Source organism: Clupea harengus, chromosome 10 (genome assembly GCF_900700415.2).
Source record: "Clupea harengus chromosome 10, Ch_v2.0.2, whole genome shotgun sequence".
NCBI lineage: Eukaryota > Metazoa > Chordata > Actinopteri > Clupeiformes > Clupeidae > Clupea > Clupea harengus.
The window spans coordinates 24,139,303-24,162,724 of record NC_045161.1 but is presented as its reverse complement, the minus strand read 5'-3'; the positions used below and the strand labels follow the sequence as shown (position 1 = coordinate 24,162,724).

The following is a 23,422-nucleotide window of genomic DNA, read 5'->3' as shown; positions in this document are numbered from 1 at the left end:
CACATGATGGCTCATGTGTGAACGGTGTTTATATCTGTATGAAAACAGTGGCTCAGTCGTATTCATAGTGAAACATCAGCATGGCGAGCAAGGAAAGTACACAGAGTTTTGTACTCTTAAAAAGAACAAAATTTTCATGCATGGCAGTTATGAGGATTTTATTTATTGCATGTATTCATGTGGCACAATCAAACAAACAAGGTAAGTCATATTTAGTTAGTGAAATGTTTGTGAATTTTGATTTGCGATGTTATTGACTGTCAAGCTTGCCAAGTAATAGTTTTTAGCTAGCTTGCTAGCTAGCAAGTTAGAATGACCGAGGTTCCGAGGTTAGCCTTGCCGTCTTGTCATGCCCTACAGAGGGAAACGAGACGTGTTCTCCGTGGCCAACAAGCGGAGCCGCAACTTAACCGATGTTAGCTGGGGTTAGCTTGCTGATAGTTCAGCTGTCTTGACCCCTATAGCATGTCTAACATAGGTGTGTAAACACAATAAGTGATTGAAATGGAATGAAACACTCGTTATTTATCACACATAACAAGAAGTATTGAACATATTCCATAGTTGGGCAAAAAGTGGCAAGTCAATCCATATTAGCTAGCCAGCTATTTGACTGCTTGCTTGTTAGCTTAGCACAAAGTGATGGTTGTGAATCAGTCTTGCTGTAGGTAATGCAACAAATTTGACACTGACCAGCCGATATGATAACAGGAAATTATGCGTTTTAAAACAACAACAATACTATGTCATTTAGTGATAAATATAATTATTTAAAAATTGTATGAGCTCAACTCTTGTGGGAGTTAGGTTTTCATGATATTGCCCTCGACTAACATTACTGCATTGCCCTCCTGTCAGCCAACGTAGCATGGGCAGTAGTGAAGTGACAAGTTACTTGGAAAGGTGTGTCATGGTCACTTTGTAGCAACGATGAACAGTTGTTGTATTGTATGTTGATTTATTGTGAAATAAGTAGGTAATTAGCTATGAACCTCTTTGGCTAGCTAGCTTATAGAGCTGATCTGAGCTGTCCTATATTTAACTTACAGCTCTCCAACTAGAGTGGACTTTTAGGTTCGTGTTTGACTACATTTTATGACAGTCTTGCACAGAATGATTCTATTATAACGTTGACTGTATGTGTAGTCACTATTGTTGGATAACATAGGTATTCTGAAATCAGCAAAAACCGCTATGGTTAGCGCGCTACTGTAGTTTGAGCTGTCAGCTAACGTTATGCCAAATAGTAACGTAACCAGACAGCTGGGTAACGTTACACGTAAGCTGAAAATTGTTTGTCCCATAAACAATCTTGTTATCTGTTTGAAACTACTGAGAAACCCTCTACGCAGCATACTTGGCAGCAATGCTTAGTTGAACAAGAATCTGCCTTCAGCTTTTACTCGTCTTATAGTCTGATAAGCATTTTACTTCCACGAGTATTTTGGGAAATGGCACATATGGTTTGTAGCATTTTCCACCCACTCCCTGCCACTATTTTCCTGGTTTATTCTTAGTAGCTCAGAGTAGTTTACTGACTTCAGTGTGAAGACATATTGTCATGACATTGCGATGCTATACTTGAGTTGTAACAGTTTTGGGAAGTGGTTCTATTATTGTATCTTCGACAGAGGTTAAACTTAAAGACATAGCCTCTCTGCCTTGCCGAGAATTAAAGTATGGTACAGGCTAGATAAGGCAGGGAGTATGCTCTCTGCTCTCATCTCTTACTGCGTGCAACTGTGTTCCTGTAATCCTTAGGATTAAACTCACAGTTAGGGAAGTTCAAGAACAGAGGAACCCAAATGCACTACTGGAGATCTTTTAGATTATGCGTGTCAGTCCTAAGGTTTGTGCTACCAGAGTAAATTGCTGTCAAGGGTTAGGGATATAGAATAGAAGGGTATGGCTGAAACTGTTAACAAGTCATTAGGCTAGGTGTCCGGCTAAAGGAGTTTGCAATTACATATTGGAGTAATTCGCATTGAGTCTGAGGCATATGGCACCTGCAATTAGCTCTTGTGCATCCTCTTCTCAGTGGTCCTCGTGATGCTTGATTGGAGAACACCTGTGCTTAATTACATAATTAGGAAAGGCACATACCTGTCTATATAAGATCTCACAGTTGATGGTGTATGTCAGAGTGAAAGCCAAACCATGAGGTTAAAAGGATTGTCTGCAGACCTGCTAGACAGGATTGTGTCGAGATCTGAGTCAACATTTCCGGATCATTGAAAGTGCCTTAGAGCACAGTAGCCCCCATCATCCTGTAATGGAAGTTATTTGGAACCACTAGCAGTCTTCCTAGATCTGGCCAAACTGAGTAATCTGGGACGAATTTCCTTGGTCAGACAGTTAACCAAGAACTCAGTGGTCACTATGAATGAGATCCAGAGTTCCTTTTTGGAGATGGGAGAACCTTATAGAAGGACCTGCCATCAGTGGAGCACTGCACCAATCAGACCGTTATGGTAGAGTGGCCCGATGGAAGCCATTCCTCACTAAAATGCACATGACCGCTCGCTGGGATTTTGCCAAAAAGCACCTGAATGACTATTACATCATGAGTAGTAAAATCGTTTTGTCTGATGAAATGAAGAGTGTCAAAGAGTAAACCCAATATAGCATCTCTGGAGAAACCTGAAAATGACTGTGTACCGATGCTCCCTTTCCAACCTGTTTGGGCTTGAGCGATTCTGCCAAGAAGAATGGGAGAAGCTTCCCAAAAGAGTGGTGTGCCAAACTTGTGGGATCATTCCCAGGAAGATTTGAGGCTCAGTTGCTGCTATAGGAGCTTTAACCAAGTACTAAGTGAAGGGTCTGAATACTTTTATAAGTAGGATATTTCAGTCTTTTATTGTCAATAAATGTACAAAACACTCCAAAATCTGTTTTCACTTTGTCATTGTGGAGTATTGTATGTAGATTGATGAGGGGGGGGGGGAATAATTTAATCCATTTCAAGATGAGTCTGAAGCATAACAAAATGTAGGCACTGTATAATAATAATCTGTATAGTCTTATGCCGTAGTGCGTACTTATATGTGCACATATCTGTAAATAATAAAAAAATGTCTGTTCTTCTGGTTAGACCCTAACTGCATTTCATTGGCTTTGTACCTGCACTCTGGACAGTGACTAAAGTTGAATCTAATCTAATCTAATTTGACAGTGTGAAGGGTGTATCTGTCCTGTGCACTGTTTTAATTTTTGCACATGGTCTGAGAAACAAAGAGCCCAGTGAGAGAGACAAGAGTGGAAAAAATGCACTGCACATGAGAATGGTTAGGCTGAGTGTTCCCTCATCAGTCCTGGAAGTCCGTGCACTCACTCCCAGCCCACTGTGGTCAGAGTTGCACTCGTCATTGACCAGAGGGCCCTTTGCCAAAAGCACCACAGTGCAATAGCTATGATGAGAGAGAGTTCAGAATGTTCAAAAAGTTTCTCTGAGACAATTGCTGTTGCTCAACAACGACATAGGGGAAATGCACTCCTGATCTTCTCACTGTGTGTGTGGACCTATGCTTCATGTATGGTTTGTAGATACTTGCACATCCAAGTCTCTGGTGTTACCTGCTAACAGCAGTCTTTCAAAGACTCTCATGTTTACAGCTGGCCTGCTTCGTTTTCCCTTATGTATTTCAATCACTCACATTTTTAAAGGGTTAGGCCTAGACAGTCAATGCATATAAAATCCTTCTCTCTCTCTCTCTCTCTCACTCAGGCAGCAGGGACACTTCACAGCTTTAAAGCTTCACAGCTGTCCTTTTGCCGTTTGTCCCCTCCATGGTAGGCCAAAGACAGACCACACAACGCCTTTCTCTGGCCCTTACTTACGAAAGCATGAAAATGCAGAAGTCAGAATTTGCCAGACCAAAAGCCCTGAATTTCCCAAGAAATTGGGAGAGAAACTGCAATCCTCTTTGGAGGCTAGGCCTATTCCTCTTCTCCAGAGCATAGGTCTTGGCTATAGGCTACATCATGAGTCACTTTTAAACCTTAGGTTTTTGGTACAAGACCAAGGTCCCTTATGCTGTGTCCTAAGGGGAAAAGGCATGTTGGCACAAGTTTTGCAAGTTTGCAAGTTTTGAATGTATTTTTTTCTTTCACAGAAAAGCTAGCCTGTTTTTGACACTCATTCTGCCATTGACTTGAAGTAAAATTTCCTGCAGTTTTTTATTCTGTACCAGGACTGAGGCTATTGTTTCGCCTTGACTTGACATTCATTATTGTAGCCCAAAGGTTTGAAGCAAGGAGATTAATTGACCATACTCCACAAGGGTGTAGCAATATCAATTTGCTGCATGTCTGCACTTTCTACTGTGATAAACTGTAGCCCTTTGAGATAGTGAAAGTTCTCCACACCCTGCAGTCACATGTGGACTTCCTGGCTGATTCTGCTACTCGATAACCACTTACTGTCCCCCGCCCACACAACAGTTGACTCTGGGACAGACACAGCCCCACTATCATACCAGAGCCAGATCAGGTCCATGTATATCATAGCCAGATCAGGGCCATATCAAGGCCATATATATCAGGGATTGATCGAAGGCATATCAAGGCCATATCTATCAGGGCTTGATCAAAGGCATATCAAGGCCAGCTCCACACCAAGATCGGATCCATACCAGACTCAATTGCAGAATCTTCCCTGTTTGTAGTCTTTGCCCCTAGTTTCCGTCGGAGGCATGATGTTTGAATCGTTTAGGCCTTATTTTTCATGTATGAGCAAGGGCAAAGCATTCGCCGTCTTTTGAAAAGAGAGACTGGTTGATGATCGGCGGGGGTGTGCATTGTGCGCTAGTTTAACCACATTGATCTCGGCAGTGCCTGGAGCAGAGTTCCACAGAGCTCATAAAACTGATCGGCTGTAGTCAGTTTGATTGACAGATCTGCAGTCCGCTACTTCCATTTCTCCTGCTTAAGGTCTGCCTGTGAGCTGAGGCTCATATAGCTCTCCATAGTATCCCAAATCTAAAAAGTAGCGCTTCATAGCAAAGTGAGTGGGATCTCGAGAGGGAAGATCAATTTGATTGCGTAAGCCTTTGTCTCTATCGTGAAGAGTACACTCTGTTCTTGCTGCTGTGCACACATCAGTGGCTTTTGTTATGGGCATAGATCAGATTCTTCCAGGTTCCCCGCAACCAGGTGATAGTGGGACCCTTTCTCCATTCTGCTGCAGTTGAGCCCTTTGTTGTTGTATGGTTACTTTGAGTGTTCCTCAGGTGGCCATGCTGTTGTGTGTGCGTGTTTGTGTGTGTGTTTGTGGATGTGTGCATGCCTGTATGTTTAGTCTCCCCTTAACCTGCAGTGTTCTTTTGGCCAGCTCAGCAGCACCTGGCTCCTCTACCCCCCCACCCCACCCCCATCTAAAGGTTACACCAACAAAGAGCTTGGTGGCCTTCAGGGAATGGTATGTCACATTTTTCTGGACAAAAAAAGCAGAATCGTACATTGTCTCTCGGCACCACTGAAACCCCCACAGAAAAAAAAAGCCTGTTCTGGAATCTGTACTGAAGCAGTTGTTGACTGAATCCCTGGCCTCCCGTGTGGCGGAGCCGGTCGTCAGCCTGTTGCTTGCGGAGTTACGACTCGAGCGAACGTGTTAAGTGATCTTTAATGTGTGAAGATGCTCTTTAAAGTGACGGCCTCTCAGACCAGCGCCCCACGCCTGCTGCCACCACCGTCGTTCCCGCTGGTGTTGATGTGTGCCGTGTATCCCCTATCAACTGAAATCCTCCTGTCATCGCCGTCATTCGACAGCCCGCCGCAAGCTTATAACGGCTACACAGCTCAGTCCGCTAGAGCTAAAGCTAACGTTATTTAGCCGCTTTGGTTGGAGTGACACCGATATGAGCTGCAAGAGATGAGTGGGCGGTGGTGAGAGGTGTGTGTGTGTGTGTGTGTGTGTGTGTGTGTGTGAGTGTGTGTGAGAGAGGTGTTCTGTGCTGCTCGTGACTTGTGTGTAGCTCGGCTCGAACTGACTGCTACTATAACCTCCGCCAGTGTTGCAGCACACCGCTGACTAAGAATAGCACTGAGAACACTGCGAAGAGGAGGGGAGTGTGTGTTGAATACGATCGCCCACACGCTGCATTTGTGAAAAGCCTTTCGCTTTTGTCTAACGTGTCTCTAGCAACAACCCTGAATGAAGTCCTTAGGTGAATGAACACTGCCTCCCAGGCAGACCGTAAGCTCTTACTCGATAACAGTACCTCCAGCAAGCAGCCCTGCCTACCAAACCCACATCTAATGATGCCCCTGTGTGATTTCAGTTGTTGTTTATTAGCATGTGGACATGCAGTAATGGTTGCAGAACATTGCATAACATGAGAGGAAGGGTAACAGTCTGCAGTGGCTGTTAAAGTAAGGCGCCTATTTAGTTTCCACTGGGATGAAGAGTTTGTGCTGGAAATATCACAACTTTGAAAGTGTTAATACATCTTGACTTTGCGTTGTTGCAAACATATCTCGCCTTATTTGAATAGGTAGCCCAGACATACAGGTACAAGATTATTAATACATAAGGTGTTCAGGCAGTAGATCTCCAGAATTCACTTCCACTCTTTGTGTTTGCTGACTGCAAACATACATGTCTGAATTTATACACTCCCAAAGCACCCCCCACCCCTGCCCCCCGCCCCCCTAGATGAATTTTGCATGCCAGTCTTGCGTGCTGACTTAAGCTGAAATCCTCACGGGAGTTTCCTTCTTGTGTTCCCCACAGCTTTCATCCAGTCAGATACCATTCTAGAGGTACTACATTTTGGAGAAGGAGGCCTCTTGCAGGTAAGCTACCACCGCCACCCCCCACCCCCACCCCCACCCCCCATCCTCCCTCCTTCCTCAGGTCATTCTACCAGTAAGTTCAGCCAGCCACCCTCCCACAGGCCCTCCTCTGTCATCCTCAGATGGTGTGGAGGGATGGTGTTTGTTTGTAGTGTGGAGTGCCCTCTGTTGAGTTATAAAAATGTATAAATAGCCCAGAGTAGCACTCTCTCCGACAGGGGTGTTCTGCCCTGCCTGCCAGTGGCGGGGCTTATTTTAGCCTGAGCAGGAGCGGGCCTCTCTGGCACACTGGGCTGCACACCGCTCGGCTCGGCTTGGCTCGGCTCGGCTCTGGTTGGCTCGGCCTACCTGGTAGCGTAGCCACGGAGCTGACACACTAGCATAAACGAACAAAATGCACACATACACTTTGCAAACAGTATACAACGTAACCTCACTCTAACACTGACAAACAGGAAATCAAGTACACACACACACACACACACACACACACACACACACACACACACACACACGCACACACGCATTCTCCCTTACGGCAAATACATACCTGTAAGCACTCACACTTGCATACACACACACGTTCTAAAAGTGAAGGGACAACAGAAGATTGCACTTAAGCAAAGCCGAACCAACTGGTTTTGGTCCAACTTTAAGCTCACTTTCATTGTGTGTGTGTGTGTGTGTGTGTGTGTGTGTGTGTGTGTGTGTGTGTGTGTGTGTGTGTGTGTGTGTGTGTGTGTGTGTGTGTGTGTGTGTGTGTGTGTGTGTGTGTGTGTGTGTGTGTGTGTGTGTGTGTGTGTGTGTGTGTGTGTGTGTGTGTGAAGGAGAGATAATTACTTAAATATGGTTGTTTTCTTGTATCTCTACAGACAGAGGCTGATATTGATCTTAGCTCATATCATCAAAAAAGGTAAGAAGTTTATTCCCCCCACCCCTCTCACACACACACTTTTCTGCATCACTACAATCTAATCACCTCCACTTAATTACTTCTATGGCCTGAGAATGCCTCCCAGCATGTGGTTCATATTAAGCGGCTTGGGGCCGTTTGTTTGGGGCACTTGGTGGCGTATACAACTTGGCGTTTTCAGGGCCTAAAAATGCGTATTTTTGAAAACGGTTTCAGAGTGGAGACTTTTGAAAACACAACCCTTACGTCGCTGTGTGGATAGGCAAAAAACTGAGCTTTCTGTAAAAGATGATGAAAAGGCCCCAACTTTCACCTTTCATTGGTTGACTGAAGTCAGCCTTGTTTGTTTTGTTTGTTGTTGTTCATTTTCCGCTCTCCAAAGCCTCCACCACGTCCTCGGTGACAATGAACAGAGCCTCTATTTTTGATTATCAGATACATCATAGTTGTCAGCCATTTCTTTTTCTACAAGGAGAACATAATCTATCGGAAACATCGGTGGCCAAAGCCTTTTCGGGGTTCGTTTGATTTAAAGTGAGGCTGAATCTTTTTGAAAACACAAAGAAAAAAAAACATTGATTTTGAAGCAATCCGTTGTCATGTGCGACACACTTAGCGTCTTTCTTTTGGAGCGCTCCCCCTTTCTTGTGCAGCCACTCTCAGAGCGTCTAGCTGAAAACCTCTCAACTTTACCGAAAGGCGCCGGTGTCATCACTGACGCTTCCCAGCACACTGCCAGTGCTTTCCTGCTAGAGAAAAGAACGCAATGTGGACACACGCCCTAAACAGTGAGTCACTTCCTCAGTGTCAAGTCAGTCAGGCAGACCCTGAGGCCCCCAGCTCATCTCCACTGTTGCTTCTCACATGGACATGTCGGCATCTATCTGGTGGGTTTACTTAGTTTCTCCCTCACAGTCTCTACCCCCATGCCCCAGGTAAGGCGACACGTGGGAAAAGGAGACACCGGATCTGCCAAGGAGGACAATGGGTTCTGCCTGTTGTTCTGAAGGCTCATGATGAACCACGAACAACAAACAGAAACCCAGGCATGAGAGAGGGCTTGGATCTCAAGCTGGAGCCCCAGTGTCTGTTCTGGTGTTTGTTATTCTCAGACAAGTTGTGAATACCTTAGTCGTGGCATGCGACTGTTTTTCTCTCTTTTACCACACCCCTCAGATCTGCTCGAGTTGAGGAGCCTCTCTCTCTCTCAGTCAGGGGATAGGCCACCCTACCCCCTTGTAAACACCTGTGCTGGCTGCGTCTGATTGGTTGATCAAAGCTTGCATGTTCACACTCCAGGGTGAATCAGGACACGCCCAGTTGACAGACAGCACAGAGTAGTGAGGTTGAGTGTCTGCCGTAGTAAAGGTGCATTACACTCCTCTTCTGGTGTCCCTGACTGCTGCCGTGGAGCACGTGTGGGTTCGTTGAAGACGTGTACAAACAGGACCACGGCTGTCTTGTCTTTGACTCCCTCTGAACTTTGAGCCCTGGTAGATAATGGGGGCACACGGTGCGTGTTTATTGCCAATCACCAAGTGTTTTTGCTGGGTGAGCAGCTCCACTCTTTTTAAAAAAAATGTTTTATCTTCTTGCGGTCTTCAGCTTGCTGCGGTTTCTCATGTCTGCTCTATTGTCAAACTCGCCAGTCTTACTCATCCATTCACACGCAGTCTGAAATCTTATCTCCTCTGCTGTTTAAAAACAGTCAGACCCACTGCAAGCATCTCCACCTCCTGTTTTTTTTTTTTTTTTTTTTCAAACAAAAGTGCTCATTTATAGTGATAAACGTGTTTGTTTTTTGGAATCCCTCTGGTCATTCATTTTAAGCACACTATACACCTTGCTAGCAGCTCCAGGTAGCCAGATAATAATAATTATGATGATGATGACAGTGAGCAGGTCAGATCTGTCCTCAAAGCAGTTAGTGTTTTCGTGCAGTGTTATCTCTCGTTTCTATCGTTCTGTGACCAGCACACTCTTTCACTTTAGCAGCGTGACCCTCGCTCTCCTCTCAGTGTTGTGTGTGTGTGTGTGTGTGTGTGTGTGTGTGTGTGTGTCCGTGTGTGCGTGTGTGCGTGTGTGCGTGTGTACGTGTGTGTGTGTCAGCGTGTCAGCGTGTCAGCGCATCAGCTACAGGGCAGCTTGACTCTACTCTGACCCCCCTCCCTCCCTTCCTCCCCTGGGGCTGCGTCTCAACAGAAGGCTCACTGGTTCGTTTGACCCGACTACGAGTCACCTGACCTGGCCCCATGCCATGGTTTGACCCTGAGTCACCTGACTATGAGTCACCTGGCCATGGTTTGACACAGTGGCAGCAGCAGCAGCAGCAGCAGAACCAGTTCACTTCTCAAGGCCTGTAGCTCAGCCCTGTGGGCCCAGTCAGCCTGGCCGCCCTCCACCAGGAAGAGAACAATCTTGCAGATCAGGTCCGAGGCTAACAAAGAAGGGGCTTTCTGGGTGACACAGGCCTGGCTATCAGTCACACTAATGCGGCATGTTCCAGATAGCTGACAGTGAAACTGAAAGGTTTTTAAAGCGCAGGCAAGTTCCTCAAGCAAAGGAAGCAAAGTGCCACGTGTCAACTAAAGGGTTCTAAACCGTTCAGTGCTGTTCCCTGTCTGCACGGAACTTCACAGAGTTTAGGGAGTTTTTAATTTGGTGCTCACTTTAATGTTCTCTGGTGTGGCTGCCAAATGCAGCTCAGACAGCACATATATCCTATTCCATTTTCACATTGGTTGAAAAAAATTCCCTTTTGTCTCTTCCCCCTGACTCTAATTTAATACCCTCTGATACTCTATCGGGTCTTTTGTCTATGGCCTAGTTTTGGGGATGTTGATGTTGTCCTTATGTCCTTAGGGAATCATGTATAATGTTGATGTTGATGAATAATTCTTTGCTTATGGACATTGAAGGGCAGCATATACATTCAGTGAGAGTGGCTCACTTCACTGTCTTTCCAAAAATGTTTACATTTTGTATACGGGTGGTCTGTTCAAATGACATCAGTGTGTTTCCCGCAATGTAATGGTCTCTCGCACATTTCACGTGTTGAAACTGAATGACCTGAATGTTGATTTTAGAGGTACGAGAGAGTGTGTGTGTGTGTGTGTGTGTGTGTAGTGTATAGTGTGCGTGTCAGAATGAGTTTTTGTGTCCGTGTGTGTGGTCCCATGGTGTGTCATTAGCTGACATTAGCACCTCATTACCCTTCCCGGCCGTGTGCTGTGTGCTCGACACAGGCAGGCATCACAGAACGCTTAGGTGCCTGTTAGCTGGAGGAAAGAAAAAAAAAAAGATCTGGAACCTTGTTGCAGAACTCTTGCCATTGGAGGACTCCCTTGTGTTTTCCCTGAGGAAGCCTGGGGCAAAGGATTCAGGTTTTTCCCCCAGAATCCCAACAGGAGCTTGGCAGCCTACAGTGGTGTCTCACACAAACACACACACACACACTGGCTGAGTTCTCCCAGTATGGCTTAGTGAAAGGATGAAATTAATCTTTGATAGCTGATATAGCTCCACAGTATAAGCTATTATTATGGGGTGGAAGCCGTCAGCAACCAAGACAGGGAGGTTTTGGCCAATGACTTATAAGGACCTGTGTGTGTTTTGAGCCTAAATTATCTGTTTGAAAAAAAAAAAACGGCCTAGTATTTCAGGAACAAAGATGAAAAGGGGTTTTCAAAGTTCAAAGTTCAAAATCAGCTCACCATTAAAAGACACATTGGTATTATTCCCAATTATTACCATCCAAATAATGTCTTTTAGTGTAGGTGGGGATGACCTAATTGAGTTTTGGGCAAATCTACAGCTCATAGCCTTTATCTTGTTTCCTTTCCCATAGAGGTGTGTGTGGCGCTGTGTGTGTTGGTGTAGGCTCAGAGACATGTAAATGCTCAGGACGCGAGGCTCTAAGACAAACATGATCTCATCGCTGCACAATGCTTGATGTTCCCTGTGGTTATGCTCGAGACGCTTCTTTGCATAGAGTGGGCTGTAGGGTTCGCTTTTTAACCACAATGGAAAGAATGAGCTTCCGCTCTGTCGCCACACCTGTTGCCAGGCAAGTTCTCCTAGTGTGCAATGGGCACACCTGTGAAACTGATGCTCTTGCGATCCAGACACGACATTCATCATCACCTCTATTGTCTGCCTGTGTGTGTGTGTGTGTGTGTGTGTGTGTGTGTGTGTGCGCTTCCACCTGCTCTTGTTTGCAGTAGGGAGGCTCGGAAGGAAGCCTGCATGTGTGTGATGGTGTGCGTGTATAGTGTGTGTGGGAGGATGTGCCCCCCTCACTGGCCGCTGCGGCTGCTGTCAGTGCTCCTGTTGCTGTCAGTGCTGCTGCTGTCAGTGCTGTGGCTGCTGTCAGTGCTGCTGCTGCTGCTGTCAGTGCTGTGGCTGCTGTCAGTGCTGCTGCTGCTGCTGTCAGTGCTGCTGCTGCTGTCAGTGCTGCTGCTGCTGTCAGTGCTGTGGCTGTTTGTCCGTCCCTCTGACTGCTCTTGTCTCTCCCACAGTGGGCCCTCACAGCGGGGGAATGGCAGGCCCATACGCTTTGAGCCACCAATGCTGGACTTCCATGAGCAGTAAGTACACTCTCAAACACAGTCTCTCTCTCTCTCTCTCTCTCTCTCTCTCTCTCTCTCTCTCTTGCGTGCACACACACAGATATCTCCTCTCTCTATATATATATATATATATATATGTGTGTGTGTGTGTGTGTGTGTGTGTGTGTCTGAGTGTACATTTTATTTATTTATTTATTTATTTATTTATTGATTGATTGATTGATTTATTTATATATTTATATATACACATATAATGTACACTCAGACACTTTCAAGCTTTCCTTCTCAATACCTTTATTGTTCTTTCTCTCATGTGTCGTCGTCGTCGTCCCCCCCCCCCCCCCCCCCCCCGCTGTGCCTGTGCCCTGACTCATGCCCCTGAAAGGCAGCTTCCTCTTTAGTGGCTGTGTTTCACTTCCTCTGGTGCACACAGCCTTCGAGGCAGATCAGTCCTGAACACATGACACGTGATTACACTGTCAGTCTGTATGCACATCACATGTTACAGATGGGAATCCATAGGATTGTCTGCAATAGACATATCAGCCAATCATAAACTGAGAGTGTGGTGTAATGTGGATAAAAACGATCTCGTCAGACTAATCTGTGGGTATTCACATCAGCTCTTCAGAAATACAATCTCCTCAGTATTATAAGTACTTGTTGTAGTCTGTAAATAAGTGGGTAACTCTGGTACGTAGGATACGTGTTCTCCAGCTGGCAGGCCTTTTCCCATGGTGACTCTTCTTCTCTTTAGCTGTAAGTTTATTCTCTTAGAATAGAGTTCGCCATGAATGAAGTAGCATGCGGGGTATCTGGGCTATGGCGCTGTTAGTACTACAGTAGCTTTAAATACCCCCTCGGGCAACACCCTGCGCAGCTTTTAGTTGACTAATAAGATGGCTTTCCCCTTGGCAGGGCCGTCAATAGACATTTATAGTTGGGGGGCCTAAGACCTCACTAACGGGGGATCCTCAGTGTTTGTTCATCATCAGTTTTAGAGCAACAAGCATTGCACCTACAACTTATCTATTGCATAATTACTACGGATCCAGTTACAATAGGTGCTTTCTTAAATAGAAATATTATTTATTGTGCGCATATATGTCTACTTAGGTTCTATTCATTCTGGCCACCTCCCATGAAGAATTTGTGTACATCCAACCAAGGATCGAGAAATTAAAAGATTTGCGTTATAATGACTCTTTAAAAAAGGGAAACTAGGCAAAGTATACCATAGCATTGTTCTTTTACCTCTTTAACTTACAAAAATCCTGTAAAATATAACTAATATAGCCCACCTTAAACTAATTATCATGCAGGGTAACTTTTTGTATCCGTAGTATTACAAGGAACGACGACAAATGACAGCTGGCTGGCTAAGCATTATCGCCACGATTAAAAAAAATCATCACCTTCCTAAAATAATTGCCTAAGTCATTTTTTCAGGTTTTTCAGAAAACACAAAAAACTTTACCAAAAATTTAACTTTTGACATACTAATTACAATGTATGTCAATTATGTAACACAAGAGGAATAAATGACGTAGGCACATTTTTGAACATGCCTTTGTGACCTTAAGCAATTTTAAACCTTCAACCATGCCAACAATAAAGCTTGTAAAATTCATAAAGTCATCTTGAAAAGCTTCTAAAATTGCTTAAGTCATATTGTCTTTTGACTTAGCCAAAATGAAACTGCCTAAGTCACACTTTTGACATAGGCCATTATACTACAGGGGTAGATTCACATGATCTGTTCAACTGAGGATGTAGACATTTTACCAGAGGTGGCCAGCATCATGAAGAGATGATTTAGGCAAAAAAAGTAATTTTTGTCAAAAAATGACTTAGGCAATTATTTTAGGTGACCAAATTTAAAGTTGATCAGAAGGTAACCGTTAACATTTTGTGATGAAACAGTGGGTTGCAGTTTGGTGACACAATCCATTAAGCAGAAAGGAAACTACGGTGGTAAGAGCTTCCTCTCCTTGCAGAATATGTTGCGCACACCAGATGACGGTACTATTGGAGATGCAGTGGTGCAATCGTGGATTTATTTTTTTGAACGAAAGTGAGAACAGATTTAGGCCCAAAATAGGTCTGATGACACCCCTACAACACCCCTGCAACACCTGGGCCAGCACCACCTCTCACATTAGACCAGTGTCATCCTGTGTACACCACACCTCCTCTCTCTCACATTAGTGTCATCCTGTGTACACCACACCACCTCTCTCTCTCATTAGACCAGTGTCATCCTGTGTACACCACACCTCCTCTCTCCCACATTAGACCAGTGTCATCCTGTGTACACCACACCTCCTCTCTCCCACATTAGACCAGTGTCATCCTGTGTACACCACACCACCTCTCTCTCTCATTAGACCACCAGTGTCATCCTGTGTACACCACACCACCTCTCTCTCTCATTAGACCAGTGTCATCCTCTGTACACCTCCTCTCCCTCACATTAGACCAGTGTCATCCTGTGTACACCACCTCTCTCTCTCTCACATTAGACCAGTGTCATCCTGTGTACACCACCCCTCACATTAGACCAGTGTCATCCTGTGTACACCACACCACCTCCTCTCTCATTAGACCAGTGTCATCCTGTGTACACCACACCTCCTCTCTCTCACACTAGACCAGTGTCATCCTGTGTACACCACCCCTCACATTAGACCACCAGTGTCATCCTGTGTACACCACAACCTCCTCTCCCTCTCACATTAGACCAGTGTCATCCTGTGTACACCACACCTCCTCTCTCTCACATTAGTGTCATCCTGTGTACACCACACCTCCTCTCTCTCACATTAGTGTCATCCTGTGTACACCACACCTCCTCTCTCTCACATTAGTGTCATCCTGTGTACACCACACCACCTCTCTCTCATTAGACCACCAGTGTCATCCTGTGTACACCACACCTCCTCTCTCTCACATTAGTGTCATCCTGTGTACACCACACCACCCCTCACATTAGACAACCAGTGTCATCCTATGTACACCACACCTCCTCTCTCTCACACTAGACCAGTGTCATCCTATGTACACCACACCTCCTCTCTCTCACACTAGACCAGTGTCATCCTGTGTATACCACCCCTCACATTAGACCACCAATGTCATCCTGTGTACACCACCTCCTCTCACATTACACCAGTGTCATCCTGTGTACACCACACCTCTCTCTCTCATTAGACCACCAGTGTCATCCTGTGTACACCGCCTCTCTCATTAGACCAGTGTCATCCTGTGTATTTGCAGCTCTGTAATGCTGTGATGTGCTGTGGTCAGTGATGATGTCAGCTTGTACAACTTTAGCCTTCTCGTTACACCAGCGCCCCCAAAGCCAGAGTGTTCCCACTGGACCAACCCCACCCCACCCCCACCCCCACCCCCTGCTCACCCCATGCAGACTCCCAGCTGGCCAGTGTATGGGTAGCCTCCTGTTGCACTCTCCTTATAAACAGCCTCCCTTATCAGCTGTTCTTGTTTGTAAGAACCAGCCAGCAACCTTGGAAAATTCCTTCTCTCTTCCTCTGTCCCTCTCACACTCTCACCCTCTCTCTCTCCATCTCTCCCTCTTCGTCTCTCTGTCTTTCTTTCTTTCTTTCTTTCTTTCTCTCTCTCACTCTCTCTCCGTCTCTATCTCTGCCACCAGGCAGTAAAGGGCAGCTCCTCTGCATAAATCACACCCTTCTGTTTAACCTGATACAGATAAAGGTCTTCCTATTATCTCCCCACCCTCACAATCTATGTGTCAGTGCGTGTCTATAGGGGGACCGTTGTCTTTCCGTATCTTTATAGTTTTGCATCACGTTTCGCTGTGAACACCAGTCTGGCCTAAAAAGTAAGCTGCTGAAAGTAATGGAAAGTTACTGGGGCCCATTCACCTGTTGAGCTTTTTAAATTGCTACTACTTCACAACCTGTCAGCAATCAGCAGCGGCAGAAGAATTTGTTCTGAATTAAGACAAGCTAAAAACAACAACAAACCGACAAAAACTCCCTGTATGCCATACTGAGAACTTGGTGTGCCACGTTACACATTTAGGTCACTTTTATCTGTGCAGTGCTTCCTCTTTGCGGTCCGCATTTGGCTATATTTTCAGCTCCAGTTGACCACTGTTCTGATTGCAGATTAGATATCAAACTGGGTTGTGTTTTCATATGTTTGTCATGGTTGTGTTTTGAAGTAACAAATCCGTTTTATTATATGTGGTATTTGTTCATGTTTATGGCAGGGTATGCTTCAATAACATAAAAGCCTGTATTATTAATGATTAGCTTGGCAAATATTACACATTAACATTTCAGGACTGTGTGACAGGAAGTGGGACATACATTTGTTATCTGTCTGGAGGAAAAGCACCCATAAAACAATCTCACAATCTCCCTCCTTTCTTTTTGTCTTGCAGGCCAGTTGGGATGCCAAAAATGGAAAAAGTTTTCTTACACAATCCTAGCTCAGAAGAAATTAGTTTAATATCTATATCCGCTACAACGGCGCATTTTCACGCATCCTTTTTTCAGAATAGGGTAAGTATAGCATGCATCTTACACCCCTCTCTCATTTGTCCAACACAAGCAAGAGGCATCAACACATATGTGTTGTTCTCGAGGCATGAACATGTGTGTGCGATAAAATACTTTCGGGTGAAAAAAGTTCCGAAATTTGACGGCGTACATGATTGGCTTGCTGACGGGTGACACCGCCCTCAGGCCAGGGCCCTCTTTGATGTGAGCGGCCTCCTGCTCTCCGCTGAGCCGTAGCCCCCCGAGCTAATGGCCGTAAGCATTCCGAAAGGCCGATCCCTGCGCTTCCTTCACTGAAGTGATCGGAGTCGCCCTTTGACCCCAGCGGATAAACGACCATTAAAGAGCTCTGTGCCTTTATGTTTGGTGAGGCGGTGCCCTGGTCTCCGTAAAAAGCTTAAGAGCTACTTAAAGCGCCGTGAGCGCCCTGCAACAAGAGCTCGCACTCATGCTGGGTAATAAATAAAAGGCCACTCCACCTGTTCCTGACACCTACGTAAATCAGTCTCCCACTAGCCTTTAGAGCCCCATACTCCATACGTGCACTCACACACACACACACACACATTCACACTCCCACGCACACACACACACACACACACACACACACATTCACACTCACACGCACACGCACACACACACACACACACACATTCACACTCCCACGCACACACACACACACACACACACACACACACACACACACACACACACACACACACACACACACACACACACATTCACACTCACACGCACACTCCCACTCCCACTCCCACTCACACACTCACACACACTCACTCACTCACTTGGCTAGGCCATGGTCACCCACCATAAAATCATAGCTCAGCCCTCGGGCTCTCTCTCTCTCTCTCTCTCTCTCACATGCCTCTGTGTTTGGTGTTTTGACATAGGTTTGGAATTTCTGAGCTATCTTTTCAGCTGTGTATGATTCCAAAGATCTACTTGAACTTGTGATACTGGTGAAACTGGCTTCCGCATTTAACCCCTACAGATAAGACAGACAGTCAGAGAAAGTGTGCCAGATTTACTACTATTTTATCTCAAATATTTTAAACTGTTTTCCCCGAACCTCCACTGCATTGTTTTGGGAACTAAGGACTTGTTGTCCTCACTCACTAAATCTCTCTCTCTCTCTCTCTCTCTCTCTCTCTCTCTCTCTCTCTCTCTTTTTCTCTCTCTCTCTCCCCCTCTTTCTCTCTCTCTCTCTCTCTCTCTCTCTCTCTCCCCCTCTTTCCCTCTCTCTCTCTCTCTCCCTCCCCCTCTTTCTCACTCGGCTGCAGATAATTCCCCCGGGGGGCAACACTTCCTTTGACGTGGTGTTCCTCGCACGAGTAGTGGGGAATGTAGAAAACACTTTATTTATTAATACATCTCATCATGGAATGTTTACATACCAGGTAAGGCAGGAGAGGGCCAAACACACAAGTGTGTGTGTGTGTGTGTGTGTGTGTGTGTGTGTGTGTGTGTGTGTGTGTGTGTGTGTGTGTGTGTGTGTGTGTGTGTGTGTGTGTGTGTGTGTGTGTGTGTTAATGAGCTGCTGGTTGATGTTACTCTGTTTTCGGTATAGCTTTTCTGATATTCCTCTTCTCCACATGACCTGCAGGTGTTTGGTGTGGGTATACCTAATCCCTACAGACTGCGACCCTTCATAGGGGCCCGGGTGCCTGTGAACAGCAGCTTCTCTCCGCTTATAAATATCCACAACCCACACAGCGAACCGCTGCAGGTGATGTGTCCATTACAGTCTGTAAATACTCTGTGAATAGTACACTCTCACTGTCCTCTTTTGTGATGGCCATGTTAACCAGTTCTTCGAAAAAATAGATTAACAATCATTCCCCAAGTACCTCTGAATGTGTTTGGTCATTTGCGATGGCCTTGTCGATCAGCTCTAAGGCAACATCGAGAGAGCTGTTTCTGTGCAAAAAAAGTGTCCCTTTTGTGATAAATGAGAGAAAACTGTGAGAGTCTGAGTGGGTGAGACGCTCTGGCTTTACCCCCCCCAGGTTGTGGAGATGTACTCTAGTGGCGGGGATCTACATCTAGAGCTGCCCACGGGCCAGCAGGGTGGCACCAAAACATTATGGGTGAGTGCCCACATCAAAACCCACCTCATCACTATGTCTGTGCTCCAGCGGAGGCGCCTAAGGATTCATTGTGGTCGTCTCTCTCTCTCTCTCTCTCTCTCTCTCTCTCTCTCTCTCGTAGGAGATCCCCCCGTTTGAGACAAAGGGGGTAATGAGGGCCAGCTTCTCCTCGCGAGACGCCGACAACCACACAGCTTTCATCAGGATCAAAACCAACTCCTCCAGTGATGATGAGTTTTTCATCCTGCCCGTGGAGGTGGAGGTCACCTCAGGTCAGTCTCCCTGCTGCCCTTCCCCTCTCAACTCAGCAGGCCTGACGCTGCCTACAGTCGGCTACTGTGGATGGGGACAAAGTAGTAACTGCACTGATGCCTGACTCACAGTATGATCGTGTTGCATTGTTTTAAGGGTTGTCATACGCTGAGTTGGTCTGTTGTGGTGAGATACATTGTGGTAAATTGCAGTTTGTTTAACGTTAAAATTACGTCCCCAAGCAAAACATTCTTTCAGTGTGTTCAGATCAGTTCATTCTGTCCATGTGACCTCGTTTTGTCAATTTAGCTGTAGCTTCTCAACAGTTCAAAAGCACATGGAAAGAAACACTGAGTAATTGAATGATGTTAGATCATTACTTGGAAATAAAGTACAATACATTTTGTGAGGAAAATATTGTTATTTTACTATTTAGAATCTATTGTAAGATTTTTCCCTCCCTTTAACCTCCTAATGGGTGCTTATCATGTTTTTGTTTTTCCCTTTGGACTGAGGACTAATCATTCGATCTCTCTGTGTACTTTCTTTAGCACCTGGTATTTACTCCTCAACAGAGATGCTGGACTTTGGTACTCTTCGGTCTCAAGGTGCAAAGATTTACCATATGCTACAGTGCACCAGTGTCACTCAAAATGTTTTCACATAAGCTCACCCCTTTGATCGATTTTAAAGAAATATTTACCTTGACTGACTGTCAATAACAAATAATCATTGTGCATTATGTCATCTTTAGCAGTGCCTATGTGAAGCATGAATCCTAGTTTGTAGTGGTTTCAGTAAACTGTATAAATCATTGCATGAATTGTGTGAAAAGAAGTAAACTGATTTTTTTAAAGGGTTTAAAGAGAGTTGATTTGACAGAGGTTGAAGGTAGGCTGTATACCTCAGGAGGAATAGTCACATAGGATCTTCAAATTGTGACTAACAGTTTTTCCTGTTTCCTCTTTGCCTTTTGTGTTATACAGATCGACCAAAACGGCTGAATTTACACCTTCTAAATTCTGGCACAAAAGATGTAACAATTACAGTAAGTGGCCTTTTTGTTTTTCTTCTCAAAGGGTGCAGTGGCTGCAGTCATTTCGGAATGTGGTTTGCCTTTGTGAGCTACATTCACTTTCTGTTTTGTTCCTGCTTCTCAGAGTGTGCGGCCGACACCATCCAATGAGGCAGTCGCAGTGGAGTTCAGACAGATCACGCTGAAGGCAGCCGAGAGCCGATACACCAAAGTCGCTACTATCAGTTTCGATGGTGAGCGCTAAAACCTGTTAACGGCTACGGTCGTTGGTCAGAGAACTTAAGCAATTTTGATGTAATTTAAGGTTGCGATGCCAAATGAGTTAACATCCCAATTATGAATTGCACAGTATACGTGGCAAATTGTGAATGTGCTGTGTCTTATAATCATTATTTGGCATATTATATAATATTGAATTGCAACTGCTGTCTGCATTCATCACAATAGGTATTCAAGACAGATTACAGTTCCTAACATCAAACAGAAATCAGAGGCAGTCAGCCACAAAGCACAAGACCACAATGACCTTTCATTTAGCCTTAATAAGCCAGTCCTTGTCTGCAGAGCTGAAGTCTTGAGTAATATCTGTAACAGAGGAGTCTCCTGTTTGGGTCATATGGTTCAAAGTCACGAAACTTCTCCTTTGCTCCCTCCAGCATCTAAAGCGCGGCGGCCGCTTCAGTTTACCGGCAAGATAACAGTGAAGGCGAGAGAGAAGAGCTACTCCAAGCTTGAAATTCCATACCAGGCTGAAGTCTTAGAGGGGTGAGAATGCTCCCTTAACCCTCCACACCCAGAGCACAATGTATGAAAAGGAAATCACACGCACTGACACCTGCTGCGCAATAGGGATTGAACACATTTGCATTCATATCCAGGTGGTGATCTGTAATGCAAACAGGCAGGTGATGGTATACCTCTGCCGTCTTGTTTCCGCCAGGTACCTGGGCTTTGATCACACAGCCACCCTGTTCCACATTAGAGACAGCCCAGTAGACCCGGTGGACAAGCCCATCTACCTCACCAACACCTTCAGCTTCTCCATCCGCATCCACAACGTGTCTCTGCCTGCCGAGGCCAAGACCATGTTCAACGTGAGTGCCAGGACGGGCAGCGCTGTGCCCAAGTCTTACCGCTTTGAGCTGTTCTACTGGGAATCAATCTGATGGCTTTTTACATAATGTGAAATAGTGGAAACAGTTGTTTGAGACACACACTACCGTTCAAAGGTTTCAAGTTAGACATTTCGAAACTTTGAAATTTCCTAGTTTTATACGTTTGCTGCGAATGGAGGATTCTTTGACGAAACAGAGTTTGAAGGACACAATTATTATTTCAATTAAAAATTATTATTTCAAACCCTGTCGGTGAAAACATTTCCTATCTATTTTGCTATATTTCCTCAAACTCATTTCATGTACGTTTACATGGAAAAGTGCCCCCCAAACTTTTGAACGGCAGTGTTCATTTGGACTAGAATGCATGGAATTCTTGGTTTATTTATCGTTCTAATGCATCCTGTTACATAATGACTGGCTTTGTGAGAACTTGACAGTCTAGTTGACTTGGAATGTGGAATATTCATTGTGACTTTGACTGGGTCCTGTCCCTGTTGCAGGTGCACAACTTCAGCAACCCGGTCCTAGTGCCCCCCCAGCAGTCCCGCTACATCTTCAGCCTCCTCTTCCGGCCGGTCAGGTCCTCTGTCCACATCGACAGCAACATCCTCCTCATCACCAACGCCTCCAAGTTCCACCTGCCTGTACGGGCCTACACAGGCTTCATGGAGGTAGGCTGCTGTTGCACCAAAGTGCTTTTATTTCTTTATTCACTATATTTTCTTTTCTTGTTTTTAATTGTTTTTAATGGCAGGATCACAATGAGCACATCCAGTAAAAAGAGTTTGGGCGTTTCCCAACGGATGATAGATAGATGGAAGTGTGTTTCCTGGTACGATGGAATGAAGTTTGACACAAACCTGACCTAAATATTCAAACAATGAGCGACTTATCTCGCCCTACTGTCAACAGTCACTGTGATACATCATTCATCATTCAGTCAATGTGATACATTCAGTTTGTTTTCAATTCAAATCTCTGTTATCTTGAACAAAGAAACCTTGGATAAAGGAAGCATGTGTGTTGTGTTGGTGTTTCTGTGTTGGCCTTGTTGGTAAACGACGTTGTCCGTGTTTGTGTGTTTTCCCCGTACAGCCGCTGGTGCTGCCCCCTAGCCTTAAGGAGCACGCGTTGGACTTTGGGATCCTAAGCGCCAAAGACACAAGAAGCTTGGTGTTAGTAGTCATCAACAGCAATCCCATAGAAGTAAGCACCACAGCATTCACACACAACATAAGAGCCTTCCCCTCACACTTCAGCTTCAGGTTTTTTTTTTTTTTTTATCTAGACATAAATTTGTATTCATATATGTATATATTCATATATGTATATATTCATATATTTTTAGGCAAGGGTACAGGAAGAATTTATTTTCCATAAAATGTTCAGACCAAATCTAAACATCCGTTTCTAAAACATTCTGACCAGTGTTTGCAGGGACAGACTTGCCCCATGTGGTGGACCCAGACTAGCATAGAGTTTACATTGGGAGAGTTAGGTGGGACAGCATACATGTACACATATCTCTGGATCGAGTGATGTCCCCTGACCATACATTCCTTTTCCTTATTCCTCTTTCCTTCTCAACCCCCAACTTTCCCTCCTTTTACACTATCGCTTTCCTCTCTCTTTTTCTCTCTCCACTATCACCCTCGCTCCTTGTCTGTCTCTCTCTCTACTCCCACCATGTCTCTCTCTCTCTCTCTTTATCTCTCTCTGTCTCTGTCTCTCTCTCTCTGTCCCTCTCTCTACGCCCACCATGTCTCTCTCTCTTACTCTTTATCTCTCTCTCTCTCGCTCTCTCTCTCCTTCCCTCTCTCTGTATCTCTCTCATTCTCTCTCTCCTTCCCTCTTTCTCTCCCTCTCTCTCTCTCTCTCTCTCTCTCTCTCTCTCCCTCTCTCTGTCTGTCTGTCTGGGTCTCTGTAGCTGGAGATAAAGTCGTGGCTGGTGACGGGGGAGAGCATGTCTATGGAGCTGCTGCTGACTGAGAGGGGCAACAGGACTGAGGCTGTGAATCGCCTCGCTGAGCTCCAGAACGCCTCAGCAACACACCACAGAGCAGTAAGAGACGCATACCCTACCATCCA

At 45.2% G+C, this 23,422-nt stretch overlaps 1 protein-coding gene across 1 annotated transcript in view; it reads left to right on the top strand.

Moving 5' to 3' along the window:
- The first annotated feature begins 73 nt into the window (after nt 1-73).
- tmem131 (transmembrane protein 131) overlaps nt 74-23,422 on the top strand; it is a 36,726-nt gene continuing 13,377 nt past the window's right edge. The window contains exons 1-17 of the mRNA XM_012821797.3: nt 74-201; nt 6,731-6,792; nt 7,665-7,705; nt 12,223-12,291; nt 16,703-16,823; nt 18,122-18,238; nt 18,445-18,567; nt 18,848-18,928; nt 19,050-19,200; nt 19,732-19,788; nt 20,167-20,228; nt 20,341-20,449; nt 20,873-20,981; nt 21,157-21,310; nt 21,835-22,005; nt 22,430-22,540; nt 23,262-23,396. Coding sequence (XP_012677251.2) covers nt 81-201; nt 6,731-6,792; nt 7,665-7,705; nt 12,223-12,291; nt 16,703-16,823; nt 18,122-18,238; nt 18,445-18,567; nt 18,848-18,928; nt 19,050-19,200; nt 19,732-19,788; nt 20,167-20,228; nt 20,341-20,449; nt 20,873-20,981; nt 21,157-21,310; nt 21,835-22,005; nt 22,430-22,540; nt 23,262-23,396 — 1,794 coding nt within the window. The 5' untranslated portion in view covers nt 74-80. The remainder of the gene's footprint in view (nt 202-6,730; nt 6,793-7,664; nt 7,706-12,222; nt 12,292-16,702; nt 16,824-18,121; nt 18,239-18,444; nt 18,568-18,847; nt 18,929-19,049; nt 19,201-19,731; nt 19,789-20,166; nt 20,229-20,340; nt 20,450-20,872; nt 20,982-21,156; nt 21,311-21,834; nt 22,006-22,429; nt 22,541-23,261; nt 23,397-23,422) is intronic.